Below are 17,558 nucleotides of genomic sequence, written 5' to 3' on the forward strand. Positions count from 1 at the left end.
GATTTTTATTTCAGTTGTCTTTGAGAACTCAATTGTTTTACTTCCTAATCTCATGAGTAAATGGAATTTGAGGTAAAATAAACAGTCAGTTTTCATTTTCTTATTATTCTCTCATCATGAACTCGCATGATTGGTTTTCAGAATATACTCTTTGGCAAAATTCGTCAAGGGCCCCTTCTTTAATCTTCGTAGTGGGCAAACAATGGTGTTAATTCTTGCTGGTGAAGTTCATTACACTAGGTAGAAGTAGATGTTATCTTTGCCATGAGTCTCTGCGGTCTTCCTTTCATGATGAGATCCTGATATAGTTCCAATTCTTGTTACGCTGGACTCGGTTAGTAGTAGAACTCCTTTTGATGAACAGAGATTCCCCGAGGCAATCACCGAAGCAGATCTGTGTAAATGGATATTCCTTGACTGCGGTTGTCGGATATACGTGTGAAAGTCCAATTACGTTTGTGGATCAATCTGCCTTGGGATTATGCTCACCTATTCGCGCATTGGATTTATTCACTTCGCGTTCGTCTGCAGAGTCGAATGCTTGCTCTGAAATAGATCTCTTGCTCACTCCTTTCAAAAGGCGCTCTCTGTAAAATTTTCTCAGTAGGAAACGTCTGCAAATTTATTTTGATAGCGTACAAAATAATTGAATGAGACTTTGAATCTGATAGCAAAATTCTTAATTGAGAATTCAAAAATACTGGTAACCATGCCTTGATTGGCAATTTTTTCGACCTCTTGGTGTAATGAAATTGCACTCTTCTGGAAGCAACTCTATTAATGAATGTGAGTGTTTATGTTAATTTATAGTTTTATAATCCCTTAATAGCCAGAAGAGAATTTTTTGAACGTTCCATGGACTTGGTAAATTTTACTCAGAGGAATTATTGTGGGTGGGACATTGTAATTGCAGGTACTATATTACCTATCTAAGCTAGTATGTAGTTGCGCTGAACGATCAATGGCTAAATAAAACGGCTAGGAAAGGAAAAATGCCAAAAACGTACGAATACCTTTTGCTTGATCAAGTAGGGAAAATTGAAATAATTTTACTTTATCTTTATGTTAATGAACGTTTTCTTCCCCTTAAAAGTTATAAAACTGAAATATTGTTGCGTGTATGATGGTATTAAAAAAGTAGTTTAAAGAATTATCATCAAATGGCAAAAGAAACTCTTCCTCATTAAAATTATATATGATACAGAAGAGCGGAATACTGAATATTTCACGTTAAAAATAATAAATTTTACTTTTCCTTCGCTGGAACCAATGCAGATGGTGATTCTATGCTTTTTAACTTCTTGAGGCTGCTGCAACAATATCATGCTTAACTAATCATAGCGTAGGCACCAGATTATTACGGCAAAAATATCTAAATGTGACCTCCTGGATTTTGAAGGGTCATCAAACCTTAGGTTGCCGATCAGGAATACTTTTCTGTTGCTATAAATGAATAGGTTTACCCTTATATTTCATGCTTGGTGACATATCCATTAGTTTAACTTTATATCGATTGTCGAAAATTATTTTAGAGTGGTAAAGCAGCTCAAGAATGTCAAATACCATGCCCGATTACTATATTCCAGTATATGCCATAAAAAAGGCAATTAAAACTATTTATGCATAACATAAAACCAAAATAACTTAACAGTAATAATAGCGCTGAGATAAAATAGCTGAAATTAATAGAACAAGTGGGAAATAAATAATACTTCAATTGCTAGTAAATGCTGGAATACTATACTGTACCAACTCATATGCTTGTGTTTCCACGTGATGTTTTACCTGATTTTCTTGACAAGTAGCCTCTCTATGAAGGCGGGATATTAGCCCAAAATCGGATTGTAATGTGAACATTTCTGTGATATGGGTCCCCTTATGTCCTAATATTTTTCACACTGTCCTCATATTGATGGATTTGGCTGTCTTACATACGAACTTTCACGGTGGGATACCTGGAAGACTTAAGCTATCGGAGAGGGGATTTCGGTGCTTTTATGTGATTGACAGTGGTGAAGGTGCAAGGCTCATAAGGGTTAGGTGTTCAGGGATCGGATTTAAGCCGCTGAGTTGGCAAGGGACACCTCCTAGGCTTATTTACAGCGTTGTTATGAGTGTGGGTCTCTTTGCAAATGGAATGACCGTGGGAAAATGGGAAATAGTGTTGATATGCTGCGACGCTTTCGCCGAACCATAGGAATTGAAAAGGGTATTCTAATCCATTGGTACCTTCGAGATAATAATATTTAATGAGGACTAGTGCGAAACAATTACCGTATATGCCAACAGCATGCTACTTATACGCTGTGATCAGATTGCAATCAGTAATATTTTACCTTGTGTCTTTATTTAGTGTCGTTTATTATCCCACCACTTCTTACTTCCTCTTTGTCTTTATTCGCTCGTAATAGTAACCGGGATAAGAGATTAAGGTTACGAGATAAGTCAAGAGATTAAGGTTAGTCCCTCTTCGACCACGAATCATGTTGAGACTGAAGAACTAGTAAAAACAAAAAGATCAATACTGGTATATTGTACTGTCGTGTTCATAGAAAACACTAGCTATTTTTTTCTTGCATCTCTTTTTATGGTGGCCTTAAGAGCTGAAGTATTTTCTAGGAGGTCTCAGCTTTGAATCAATTTACTTTATATTTAAGCCAGATAACAAAAGGTACCACGAAATATGAATATGAGCGGCGTTTGATCTTGTGATCTAGATTAATTCTACATTCTAGATCTTGGTAAATTAATGCATAGACATTGTTTAAAAAAATTAATTAACTATAAACGGCTATTAAATTATAAATTCCTTTCATGATAACTGAAAAATATCTTCTTAAATCCTGTATACCAGAAAATAATATATGGTAACCAATTATTAATTAACCTTGTTACCCTATTTTTAGGACTATCGTCTGAGATAATCATCCCTGATATGCATGGTAGGTCTGGATATTGTACTTTTTGTGGAACAAGCTGGGAAATAAATACAGTTTCATAGAATTCTTCCGTATGGTATGGATAACTAATACTGTAATCTTGAGAAAACACATGAGTAAATCACTCATCTAAAAACAGCCTCTCCTCACCCACCATGTCCAGCACTTTCTCATTTCTCCTTCTCTCCGTCCACTTCACCTTTTTATTCTTCGCCACACCCACATCTCGAATGCCTCGAGTCTTCTCTCGTTCTCCTTCCTAAGTGTCCACGAAATCTCTCCACTCCAGATCAAACTCTTCACTAAACTTTTCTTTAACTTCTTACATAGTGATCCTCTCATAGGCTCTTTCCTGTTCATGAACGCTTATTTTGCTAATGCAATTTTCTTCCTGATGTCCTTACTACTGTATCCATTTTCCTCTAACGTACCAACTGCCTAAATAGTTGAACTGCTCAAGTTTTTCACCACTAAACTTTATCCTTAGTCCTAGACATGTATCGAAAATATTAGAGATGAAGAAGACGAAAACATGCTGTGTAGTAGTTTCTCTCCTGAAATCCTAACTTTTGAGGGATGTAGTTTTTCTTTAAAAAAGTTTGGCTTTTCTTAAAAAAAGTAAAGTAGTTTGGCTTTTTTGCGTTATTCACGGTTTTGTTTAGCGACCATCCATTTCAATTTCGCTTAATTTTTATGCGTACGTGTTTTGCATTAGTTTTATCTTTATTACGTTCTCTTCTTGCTGCACTTTCTAATGTAATTTGAAATATTTCATGGTAACCAGCATGATTTCTATCATCGTTTTCTTTGAATCAACATTGCCCTCCGTTTTACCCTATTTATTTCACGGCCTAGGGTTAGCGACTCTTCTTTTATTTATCATTATTTTTTTTTATTTATCATCATATTTTAACATTATATTTTTAAGTACGTATCTTTTTATCTTTATGAACGCAGGATGACTGTGCGATGATAAATTCGCTCTTTCACCGATTGAATTTCCTTAGATAGCAAGCGTGATAATACTTAATGCATAATTCATGTGCTATTTTATGGTAAAACTTATTTTATGATTTGAACTAAAAAATTTCCCCATTTACAATCATTATAACCTCTGTTCTGCTCTTTCACCCTATCCTCTCAGCAGTTCGAACGGAATTAATTATTCGCGAAGCATTACATGATGCAAGGCGACGTTTAATCTATTTTCTTGGTCAATATGTGGAAATTTTCGTAAGTTAGCATGGATAAAGGATGAGGCATATCATTCTCTTTTCTGTACTTACGTTACGTAATTCTCTTTAAGTAGGGCCATTTCTTCTTCCTTATGAAATGTTTAAAGATTTTATCGGCTTCAGAGTAAAACCACGCTAGCATATTAAAGTCGTTTACAATTTTCATGTAGTAAGCTCATACTGTTTCATCATAGAGTCCGTATTGAGTAATTTTGCTGGTGAGTATTTTTAAACTCGCGTTACATCAGCATAAAAGGCCAGGCAAGCGGAAAGATAATGTTCCGCACAGGTCAGGCAACCAACCACGCTGAGGCGAAAGTGTGATTGCTCGCGTCTGACTGCGTTGTTGTTTGTACTGGGCCGGGTTTCCTCGTCTCGGCTGTCATCGTGCGAGACCGGAAATCCCTTTTGATAAGGGTTTTCGTTTCGCTCGGAAGATCCAAAGAGTTTACGAAGTCGTGGTAAAGGGCTTTCTCGCCAAAGGAAAAACGGGAGCTTTTCACGGATGGGATTTTTATCAGGTATCAATCCCTAACGCGTGTTTGCCCGCTCGGCGACCCCAGCGTATGCTAATCTGTTGTGGTTGACGGCGTGAAACGAGGAAAGGAGAGCCCTATCGCGTCGGGATATCCCATTCCCGAAATGCGCGGATCCTTTTATGTGCCCCCAGCCAATTTACCCTCTGCAATCCTTCCGAACCTTGTGCTGCCTCAGGAGTGTGCTCACAGCTTTCGGGATCCCAGATGGAAATTCCTGGGCGGAATGAGGGTTTTTGAGCCGCTCGCGCACGTCTCGCTGATTAATCAGGGATGAACTTGATGAACGTGTCTTTCGTTAGAGATGGAGTGTACTTCTGTCCCTTTTACGATTTGTGATCCTTATACGTTGGCGTGGTTTATTACGCGGCGTAAGATGGAAAAAATCCACCTTACACATCGCATTAATGGATTCCTCCAGATGCTTTAATAGAAGATTGTTATCAAAGCATACGTTACATTCGTAAATCTTCAGGAGGAAGTTTGAATTCGATGAATATTGAGGGGTCAGAAGCCAAGGGGTGGGGGTATTTTTTTCTAAACATAGTTAGGTAATCGAATCATCGAATGGAAAATTAAAATGCGCTACTAAGTATCTGGTCGATCTCGCTCACTTTAATTGCCAAATTTTAGCACCACACTCTTTTTAGGAGAAAAAAATAAAAGAAGAGTCGTCCGACTTGGATATGATGCCTTTCTGCAGTTAGCGATTCGGTTGAGGTCCTAGTCCATGCAAAAACACTTAAACGAACCTTTATGATTTATGAATTTAAGATAGTTTAATGTCTTTACGAAAATCGTTCTTTTAACAGCAGTAATAATTACATATTCTCAGCTACACTTTAGAGTATCGTATATAAAATTTCTTGGCTAAATGTCAACAATGTAATACAGTGGTGAAGAATGTTATAATATAAATTTCCTCATGTCATGTAATTTGATCTTATGAATAAATGAGCGATGAAATCCGGAGAAATTGGCCTCTTTCTGAAAATGCTTCGATGTGAAGAGAGAAGGGCAAGTTGTAGAGATGAGTGGTAGTGGCGGTTAATACGGTTAGTTTGCGCTAGGTAATGAGCGCCGAGAAGCTTAGGATTATGCTGTATTGTTGGAAACTAGTAAAGATCGAAGAGAGAAGCCTTTAAATATTAATTGGAGTAAAGTAAAGGTAATTGTCATATTGTTGCCAAATTGTTGTTTAATCTAATTGTTGCCAAAATTATGCAAAGAAATAAGTATCCGGTTCTTTTTTTTCTGCATGTCCTTTTATGGATTTTAGCCATGAAAAGATAACAAAATTGCAAAATATGTGTCATTTTTTTGTTTTTCAGCTGCAATAGTACCTCTCCCATTGGATTTCCACTCGACCGAATTCTTTCAGGTGTTTGTTGCTCAATCTAATTGTTGCCAAAATGACGTAAAGAAATAAGTATCCGGTTCTTTTTTTTCTGCATGTCCATTTATGGATTTTAGCCATGAAAAGATAACAAAATTGCAAAATATGTCATTTTTTGTTTTTCAGCTGCAATAGTACCTCTCTCATTGGATTCCCTCTCGACCGAATTCTTTCAGGCTACAATTCACGCGTAATGGTAATGACTGGTAATTTAGCACTGGCAACTCAGACATGCTTATTTCGCATCATAACTGGGGAATACTTTTAAATTTCGACTTTCGACAAGTGATCAGTTATACGATCTATCACGTAAAAATGAACTGAATATTTCAAGATGCTGGCGTAGACATTAAATTTTTATTTATTTATTTATAATAATCACTGGTGATGTCTCCTTAGGTCGATTAGGGGTTTTTATGCATTTAAAAATATCGGCTCCAGCACAATCCTAAAGAATTTCGAACACACATTTTCCCCTCCATTAATTGTTCGTCAGGTGGACTAATAGTTTTCATATTTGTGCTACAAGATAACATTGACATGAATAAATAAACTCAAATTAGGCTGAAAAATTGTTCTTCTGCTGCTATTTATAATATGAAATATAATATGTTACTTTCTGACCACTAAATGTTGTCATTATTTTGCTTGTAGTAATTGTCTTTGCATGTTTAAGAATGGCATTTCAGTCCAATTATTGTATTTTAAGCATTTAAAAAAAGTATGCAGAGGAATTTTATTCAACGGTTTCTTAAATAATTTGCATTCAGTCATTTAAATTGCGAATATTTTATTAATATACATTTAATTTTTTCACTACGTTAGTTCCAAAATTTTTCATTTTACTATTCATGTTGCTGAAAAATGCATGTATTTCTTTATTTAAGGAATATAGACCCAGGACAATTAATAAACTACATCCATTCATTCAAGGAAAGGTTCAACATATTGGCGAAGGTATTAAGCATGCATTTCACCAGGTAGTCCGCTTTCAATACGGCCGGTTGTGCGGGAAGGACAATATCTCTAATGATACGGAGTACGTAATTCATACAATTACGGGTTGAAAGAGACAACTTTAGGGTCTATTTCTAGCAAATATTTGGCAGAGGGAGGACGATACTCGTGTAATTCAGAGGGCGTATAAGATGAAAGAAGTCACGGGATTTGTCGGAGAGAAAGTCAGACGCTGGGATTTTGGAGGCGTTGGGCGGAACGGTTTTATGTGGATGTGTAGAGGCCAGTTCAACTCTTGAGGAGAAAAGGAATGAGTAATAAGGGATTCTCGGAGAGACAAAGACCGGCATACGTTATGGGACAGGGAAAATTAAATATATATTCGACCCAGGGTCGACTCTCTATTCGCTAAGTTTTATTTCAAGCAGCTTTCCGTAGCTATGATGACGTTATCAATAAATCTATTTGATTTTCGTTTTAAAGATACGCTGTTGATTTATTTGCTAAGTATTCTGCTTTTATAGGAAAATTCCATGGCTTTTGTGATTATAGGAAAATCTCCTGGATTATAATGGTATGAGCAAAGTCAACTTTAGTGTACGGCTGTAGTGAATTGCAATATTCTAGCTGCTAAATCGTTGGGAAATATAAAATGGCCCTAGAACTACAGAATTTCTTTTATAAATAGCAAAATTTGTAAGATACCGAAAATTCCTGGTAAATTAACTCGAAGTATTTATAACTTGCATTCCTCCCGTTTCATACATTACTATAGCCAATATGAAACAGTCGTGCCAAATATGTCACCTTTTAAAATTATAGAACTCGGTATAAGCAATTTTAAGTATACTTTATGTCATAAGCATTGTTGTCGGAGCTTTCAGCTACGTCCTGCACAAATTTTCAATTACGTTGGTATCTCTAATCAAGTATTTAAATCTCTTTGGTATAAACCTCTTAATCAAGCATCAAAAGTGACATTTTGTGAATGAAAAATCAGTTTTAACTTTAAACCTGTCTCATAATACTAACTTGTCCCATAATAGAGTGTTAAGTTGTCCCATAATACTAAATTTTCGGTGCCACAGATAATTTGCTATTAAAAATTTAAATTCTACAAAATTATAAAAACTAGGTTTGCATTGTATTTTTTATAATTAAGGCAAATTTACAACATCATCAACCTGTAATGGTATCGATTTCTTAATGCTATAATCTGTCATTCCTCCACCTTAGCACCCCGAGGTACGTCCGTATCCTTCTTCCTTCAATTATTTCTTTCAATTCCACTTTTTGTTTAAAAAAACACTCCAGAACACCGCCTGAAATTGAAAAATATGGAAAATAAATATTTTAATGAACTAAATTTCAGGCAGGAACGTGGAACTAAAACATTCCTCAATGAACACTAGCAATCAATCATGGTATACCATTGTCAAAGTGATGTTCTGAAATCACATGAATGCAAATATGAAAAATCTTCGTAAGGAACGGCCATTCATTTTTATTGTCAAATCTTAATTGTTAAATGGCTTCCTACGCCATTTGAGTATTTTTATGCAATAAAAGTTGGCGTCATATGTTATTGTGATACCTATTCCTTATTTCAACTAAGTAAATACTCAATTTATCCCTTGAGTGGGCTGGCGTATGAAGTACGCCGATCTTAGAAAACTAAAATTTCAATATTGTATGGCTATTATCTACAGTTTAAAAAGCATAGTGTAAACAAGAGCCGTAATTTTGATTCTGATAACGGTAAATTTTAGATTATGATAAATTAAAAAAAAATATAGATTATTTAAAGAAATTATTCATACTCGAAAAATGAAATTAATTGCAATAAAAGATCAGACATCAACTACCTCAGTAAAATTTACCTTCGTTAAATGAGATCAAATTGGTGCTAACAATGATATTTTACTAGTATTGCGAAAATCGATAAACAAAATGCAAATAATGCATGTAAGAATTCTAGTCACTTATTTTTCATTTATGTACAACAGCATTGTTTTTATAATATTTATTTTGATTCGCTAAAAATATAATCGTAAAAATACTACATCTCTTCATTTATTAATTTATCGAAACCATTATTCATCGCCAAGACGAAGAGAGTAAGATGTAAGAAAATGTCGAAACGTTGACAAATATTTTGCATTTCATGTCCCTGACCTATACTCCATGACTATATTAATTACTATATATAAAATGAGGTCATGATGAAGAAATCGTTTTAAAAAAAATCATGTGAAGGAGGAGTAAGAAATACTTTCATTTATTATATTAGAGTGACAAAATAAATTGGCCGTTTAAATTTAAATCACGGGAAGGTGATCCTGGAAATAATATCATTTAATGTGCAATATAGTAATTAAGAAAGCAATGAGGTTAATTTTGCGTTTATATAAAAAGGGTAAATAATATCGAGTGATACTCGCCTTTGGGTAAGGCAGACGTTCTTATTCCACTCTCGAATGACAGGCGTGAACCGTTTCCGTCCCTTATTTCCCTCACGCTCGAGGCATTTCCGATTACATTGGCCAGAGGGTTTGAGAAACAGAGAAAGTGAGAGAGAGAGAGAGAGAGAGAGAGAGAGAGAGAGAGAGAGAGAGAGAGAGAGGGGGAGAGAGCGAAGGGTAGGTCGTGTTAAGAATCCGAAAGGGTTTGTTGACGCTTCGGGTCGAGTCCTGGAAGTAGTGAGGCGCCTTTCGAGGAACTGCTCGCGTCAAGTTTTCTCTCCGCGGGGGGGGGAAAGGAGAAAAACTTCTCAGGGTGGCGGCGTAGTCCTTGGCTTTACATCTCCCAAAACCATAGCACGGAGAAAACAGGGAAACAACTGAAGGAGAGAGGCGCGAGAGAAGAAAGGCTCGGAGAAAGGAGTGAGGGAAGGAGAAAGAAAAACACGGAACTCCATTAAGCGAAAGCATAAACCCAAGTTTTCGGGATCAGATTCCTATTTGGGGGGGGCAACTCCCCATGGAATGAAGCGGAAGAGATGTAGAGAACAACAAGGCGAGGAAGAAGAGAAGGGTAACGGTCGGAGGGAAGTGTTACTTTCGGGGAAATTGGCTTGCTTTTGGGGAAGAGGGGGGAGAAACGTTTGAGTGTATGTAATTGGGAATGGAGAAGAGAGTAGCGAAAGGAAGGACGATGCGAGGAATGGGGAAATTGAGAGTTACTACCGACTAGGCGGAGAAGGGACCCTTTGGGAGTTTCTCAGGCTCCCGATCATTTTGGACCTTCTCGATGTATCCTAATCTGAAATGGTCGCTGTTATGTTACGCTCGGCGTAGTGTGACTGACTTTTGGTCGCTCAAACCCTTTCTCCCAACTATAGATTCGCACACTTCGCCAAATGACTATCCAGGTCCTCACGTTTCATCCTGTCGCCTGCATCGCCTGGGCTAAGGAAAGCTTTTTTTACTTCTGAATGCGATTTTAGTATTAGTAGTAGTCTATTTATTGGTCATTAGAGCTAATGTGTACAAGTATTGGTATAAAATACCTAAATAATCACATATCACAATATTTATCACATAACAATTTTCATTACATACGTTGCTATTTCAATCACAATTTGGTACATTGCAACAATACGGGGGACAAATTGCTCTCACATGCCCAAAGAAATCATGCAACACTTTCCTACATACCTAAATTAAAAGTAAATGTGCAAAAATGTTATAGGAATTTCTTTTTTCAAAAGGATTATTATCCTTTTCAAACTAAATTATCTATTTTTACATTCATAATTATAGGCATAATTTATTTTATCAATAAGTTTGTTATATATTTTTACCCAATAGAATCTCCCAATGTGGTGAAATATCTTTGCAATTATGCATACCGCGTTGTTGTATTAGATTACTTTGGATTCTTGAATTTTCAACCAACATATTATTCACGTTACATTTATTTAGCAATGTATTTACCATAGCGCTCAAACCTACTTCTACTTGAAATGAAAAAAATGAAGGTTGCAGTACTTTCTCTTTTTAATTAAAGAGGGAGAAATATTGATATTTGCTTTAAAAATACTTAAATTTTTCATTTGATAGTAATTTGCATCAGATAACTGTGTGAAAAATGAATCATATTTTATTTCTATGATGAGTACCAACCAAATTTGTCGACATGCCGCACGTGCTGTCAATGTCGCGAAAATTTTGTAATAATCGCATATAGTTTACTTTATTCAATATTAATTACATTGCGTGCCACGGAGAATGGTAAAGGTTATCCGCAATGTTATGCTAGGTTTTTATTTTTTTATTTAGGCATTTACGCTGTTTTAGTCATCAGTGATCTCAACAGTTTAATGGTTTTCCTCAAGTACATGCTGAAAACTTATTTAAATTTTTGAATCGACTACACGTAGATGAAAAACTTATGTGTAGAGTGCATACGAGTCGTGTAATTAAAGCAATTTCGCCTGCATACATTTTTCTTAATTTTTCCTATGAATTACATTTTAGGCTTTTTGGGTTGAAATATAAACAGAAATGCTTGCTAAGCTCCAAAAAATTGAAACAGCACATATTTCGTTTAAAGTTCTTGGCTATCTTGTTTTTAGCAATGTTACTACTCGGAATTTCTTCTCCTGTGTTTTTTCCACCTTTTCCTTGCTCACCCGATAATTAAAATAAGGAATTATATAATCCAGCATTTTTAAAGGCGTTCGCATAATTTAAATACTGAATACTTTCCTGACGTACGTCGCATAAAATAATTATTTACATATTTAGCGGAGCAAGTGCGAAGGCGAACTGTTGAGTGGATTTGAATTCTAGTTCATACGCTCTCTCTACAAATGAAGCTTTTGTGTCACACGACTTTGAAGCGAAAATTCCCTTCTTTCCCGTCATTATCTTTTTATTTACTGGGGAGAACAAGTCTTTTTATTTGAAATGTTATCTGAAGGGTTCATTATGAAAATAAAAAAGCTACTTTAATTAAAACTGGGGATATTCTGCGCGTAAATTCCTGGAAAAGCCGTGAAAAACACTCCTCTAATAAGTGGGGATGTGGAAAGCGTGATCCTACCGTACAAACGACAAGCCATAAAAAAGAATTGAACCCAGTCCAGGAACTTGTGTTATTTTTTTAAATTTGCTCGCTCTTCAACGGCCAAGAAACGTTTTTCATCTGCACTTAGTTTATCCACTTGGACCTTCAAAGTCTCACCTCGGCTCTTTTTGAGGGAAAGACCTTTAATTAAAAAAAAACATTTTAGAGGTCAGGAAAGTGCAATGAATTGACAGGCTTTGTAACATTTCAGAAAGGTATCTTTTGATCTTATCCTGTAGGTGTTGGGACAGTGAGGGAAAGGTAGGTCCGTTAAAGGAAACGAGATTTGAAGAGGTTTACACTTTACACTACCTTTACATCGAAAAAAAAAGAAAATTTGACGGTAAGGGAATATCGAATTCTAAGGAGGCAGTTGATGATGGTGAATTTTGGGTTAATTACTCTCTTTGACGGTAGGACCACGGTCATTTTCCATTCAATATTTGTTCAGTAGAAACTAAACATTTCTCCTACGACGTGCATGACACCCGGAAATAGTACATAGCCACCGCAGTCCCAAGACATATTTACAGCTTATTTTGGTCTGAATTTCATGTTATCTGGTTAATTGAATGTTGGCAAATAATATTAGCAATTTTTTTAAATCATGCTTTTTATGATGTCGTCGTTTGTCAGTAAGCATTGAGTAAAGCGCAAAAACGATATATAACTTATCTATGCGGTAAAAAATTCAAACGTTGGTGTACACCAGCACCAAAGCGGGTAATTTGAGCCCAATGTTGCTAGAGGAAAAATTCCTAGGCCCTTCAGTTCCACCGGTTATGTCATTTTATATTTTTTCCATTTCATTGTTCTTTCTGGATCTAGTCATATCTTGAGGCACAAAAATGCTCTCCTCGTCACTCTAAAATATACAAATGTGTATATGTATGTTTTTATATGTGCCATGTTATTGTTTTTGTATATGAAGTTATCACTTGTAATGTGATATAAATGCTATGCTTTCAATGTTGCCACTGTGTAGGATTAATGGAACCTTCTGACAAGCTACATGGCATAGAATGACCAAGTTTGTATAAGCTAATAGAGGCATCTATAAAGCTAAATCTGTAAAATCTATAAATCTATAATTGACCTAGAAATCTATCCCCAGCATTTTCATGCAGTGTTACGAGCAGTACGTAATTTCCTATTTCTCTTCCTGTTCTATTTACAGGTCGTGACTATTGGTACGAGGAGGCAAAGACGACCCTGGAGGACATCCTGGCGATGGGCTCTGGTGAGCAGGCGGGCAAGGCGTGGGAGGTGGGCGTGGCGAGGAACGTGGTGCTTTTCGTGGGCGATGGAATGGGCATCTCCACGGTGACGGCCGCTCGCATCCTCCGCGGACAGCAGCTCGGAGGCTCCGGAGAGGACCACCGACTCGCCTTCGAGAAGTTCCCGCACCTTGCTCTCGCCAAGGTGGGTCAACAGACTTGGTATAGAAAATTCGTTCACGGTTCATGGGTAGTAAATGAATTTTTGGACAATATTGACAAATAAAGTGATCGATAAAAACCTCCCAAATTTGTTTTTTTGGTCCGATTCGACAATTAGCAGCATAGTAAAAAATGTACTTCTGACTGTAGCTATTATCCCGGTTCATAGTTACCTGAGTCAACCGAAAAACCGTATATCGAGATAAAATACCGTTCCAACAAGCTTGAAAATGTCCTGATATAATTGTGGAATCCACGGTGCACCACTGGCAATTTTAAGTGCAATTAAAAAATACATTTAATCATTTTTTTCACCTTTGCAATGACGGTTGATGGTTACCTGAGTCAACCAAAGAATCGGATAATGAGATTTAACGCCGTTTCGACCGGCTTGAAGATGATGTACTTGCGGAAATTGTAAAATTGCGAAATCCAACGTGCACCACTGACCATTATAAAGGCAATGACGAAAGTTATTTTATCACGTTTGTTGCTTCTGAATTGACCGTAGGAAATATATATGACCAACACGTTCACGAAACGTCAATAGTTGATTTTGTGACTTCTTTTGGCAATGGAATCCTTAATGGAAGCCACGTTTTGAACTAAAATGCAATACGTTATAGTGTAGCTATGGCTTGATTCACGTATTTTAACTAGTTCTCGCCGTGATGAGTTAACAAACATGTTACAGCAGCCGTAGCGTTCCTTCAAATGCATCAAAGGTAGATGCATTACCCATTTGTTCTGTTTACCTCAGTTGCGAAATAGGTGACCCCGTTTTTCCATTCATTTCAGAAGAAAAACGCAGTATCAATTTCCAATCACCAATTTGTATCAATGCTATTGATGAGATTGGTTTTGAACTATAACTTAATATCGATTTTATTAGAATTTTTGGCTCAATGTTTTGTGATCTCTGTAAAATGGAACATACATTTCAGTAAATAATATGTTAAAACTGATATATCAATTGGTAAATTCATAAAAATTAATTTTATTAACATTGGCGCTTAACCCTAATAAGGGAAAGTTGAGTTTCTCGAACTCGTCGCATCAAATTTTTTAAATTATATTTTGTAATTGAAAGGATAGCGTTGCGTTAATTTTTGACTTCTTCTTCGTATATAATTTCTATACAGTAATGTCATTCAAAGTACTTTCAGAGCTAAAGTAACTTGGAAAAAATTTCTTTGCGTCAAATTCTGGAAAGGTGAATCCGTGAGACTCATTATGCTTCTTACTATCTTCTACGCTTATATTTCCATCGCCACTTCTGAGAGAACTACATTTGAGGAATCATTGTTTTACAAAAACACAGCCAAATCATGGCAAATGTTTCACACAAATTGTACTTGTTTCTTATGCTTGCAACATCATAACAAACAATGACACGTTTATATGATGTCTGATTTGCGTCTTGTTTGGACTCGTTCTTTTGTGAATTCGGGGAAGAATGATTAATTTGCGAATTAATGTTTGTAAAACACTTTCATAAAAAGTTTATGTTATGCGATTTTTAGCTCAATACCTGGAATATGCTTCATAGAATAATATGCTGGCGATAGAATTTGGGATCATCGAGGATTTTCGTAATCACATGTCCAAGTAAGCTTGAACGAGTTGGAAAGGGCAGCTAACTCTTCAGAATTTACGGGAGGATGTTTTATTTTTTTCTTCCCATTTACGTTTCCTGTAAGCAGACTACTAACTTTAACCCATTAATGCCCAGAAGATTTTTTTCTAAAAATTTTACTTTTTTTGCTTAAATTATGATAAGGCATCAGACCTGATGCGGGAAAAAATATTTTATAAAATCTCTAACATTTGCATAGTACTTAATCCTACACGTATCTTAAGATACATCTGGGCACTTAAGGGGTCAAAAATGCACATTATCAATTAATTGTGTTTATGCACGTTTTTGCTATATAATTCATTACCCATGCCTTCATCAGTAGTTTTTAATACTTGAATTTGAATTATTATGCATCAAATAATATACTTTTGAGTATTATTATAGTATTATAACGTGAACAATTTACATTTGCATTTTGAAATTTAACAGCAGTGTGATACTGTATCCGAGTTTTTTATACCGTATCCATCCCTGTACAACTGATACATCCAAGTCTCATCTGAAATATTTGAACCACCATTTTTATTCCTAATTGTTGTCCGGTAATTTGCCAGGAATTGATCACACAGATCCACTCCACCCATGTGAGAATTGTAGTCCGCGATCGCCACTGGCATTTCGGAAACAGAATAACAAACAAGAGTTTTCATTTTTTTATGTATGCTAATAGTAATCAATTCTGATATGAATAAGTTGTCAGCAAATATGTTTGTACCTGGTGGTAATTTTCACTCATCCACTAGTCCTAAAAGTACATCTCCTTGGCCAAGATCTGTTCTCTGAAGGTTGGCTATAGCATGATAAAGGTTTCCTTGATTCGAAAATACACCATAATTTTAACCATAATCTTACTCGTTTCCCTCGCTATACATTACATACAATATACATACATTATATACAATACATTGCTTGCAGCCATATCTACCATAGTAGAGGTTGGATGATTCATCCACCAAACAGTATTCTCCAGCGCTTACAATTTTGAAAGTCTAGTTCAAAACCTCAAACTAAGGTTGAACTTTATATAGCCTATCCTTGCCATCATTCTTCCCATTATAATAATTATCTGCCAGATGCAGAAACCTTAACATTTCTTCAAACCTGTTCCTTCGCATTGTCTGATAAAGTATTTCGATGGTGCAGTATGGAGATGACCTCCGATAAAGCCATCAACTAAGTAGACGGTGACCTGAGAGAAGCAATATTCCAAACACTTCACAAATCACTTCGATTTGTACGTACGAAGAATGTACTAACATTTTTTACAATTGTTCATTAAATTTGTCTTGAATTTTTTCTGCTGACAGAGCTGATGTTAGAGCTATTTCAGATTTGTTTCACCTCTGCTCCATCACTAAGGTACGTCTTCTCTTCTCAGCGGTAAATGGGAGCCCCTATGCTGTTTTCTTGACTTATATAGCAAGCGGTGTGCAACAAAAGTATCCAAAAAGTATTTACAGAAGAGACGGTTGAAAAGTCTTTAAAGCGCAGATTCCTCCATATGTCAGGTATATCTTTCGGAGACTCGAATTTGAATACAAAGTACAGAGTTTTTGGTGATGGAGCGTAGTACAAAGTATCTTTATCAATGTTCAACAAAGTTGCTTATTTCGTACACTGATTCCGGCTTGCAAATTGGATTTTAATGCCAGGGGAATGTTGATCGAGAAACAAAGTAATCAATCCATTCCACCGTCGGCGATTCAGAATGCCATGACAGTGGCAGATACATATGGGGGGCGAAGGGGGAGCGCGCCCCCCTCTTACGTGGCCGCCCACATTGCCTAACAGGGCAGAACTACAATTGTAACTCTTTAATATCATAAGATGGCATTGCCTTGTAAATATAATAATTATATAATGTATATATAATAATAATAATGCCTTGTTTATAATCATTTTAAATAAAACTTTCCTAAACTTTGCACGTGACTTGATTACTTTTCATTACGATACAAGTAAAGATAGCTCAAGATATCTTTTGTGCCCCCCTTGATTTCTTTTCTGTATCCGCTACTGTGCCAGGATAGGCAACTTGATATTGCGAGTTTTTGCATTTCCAGAAATCCAATACACACTCATTTTCTGCTTCCAATGAAGGTACTTTATCACAATTCAAATGAGGATGCACAACAATTCTGAGAAAATTCCTGTTTTGCTGTATATACCTAATTGTTCAATATTATGCTTCATGAAATGGCAGGAATATAAAACTGTCTTCGATCTATCACATAATTAGGATTATAAAATTATTACTTATTCATCTAATCAGTAATCAATAAATAGAATGAAACATACCTATATGTCAAAACTTGAATTTTTAGTACCACAAGTGCCCAGACGTATC

The 17,558-nt window shown here is 36.0% G+C and overlaps 1 protein-coding gene across 1 annotated transcript in view; it reads left to right on the forward strand.

Annotated features, from left to right (window-relative positions):
• Window positions 1-17,558, forward strand: part of LOC124158757 (alkaline phosphatase, tissue-nonspecific isozyme-like) — a 346,999-nt gene that overhangs the window by 128,584 nt on the left and 200,857 nt on the right. The window contains exon 2 of the mRNA XM_046534048.1: window positions 13,311-13,555. Within this exon, the coding sequence (XP_046390004.1) occupies window positions 13,311-13,555 (245 nt within the window). The remainder of the gene's footprint in view (window positions 1-13,310; window positions 13,556-17,558) is intronic.

Source organism: Ischnura elegans, chromosome 5 (genome assembly GCF_921293095.1).
Source record: "Ischnura elegans chromosome 5, ioIscEleg1.1, whole genome shotgun sequence".
Lineage (NCBI taxonomy): Eukaryota > Metazoa > Arthropoda > Insecta > Odonata > Coenagrionidae > Ischnura > Ischnura elegans.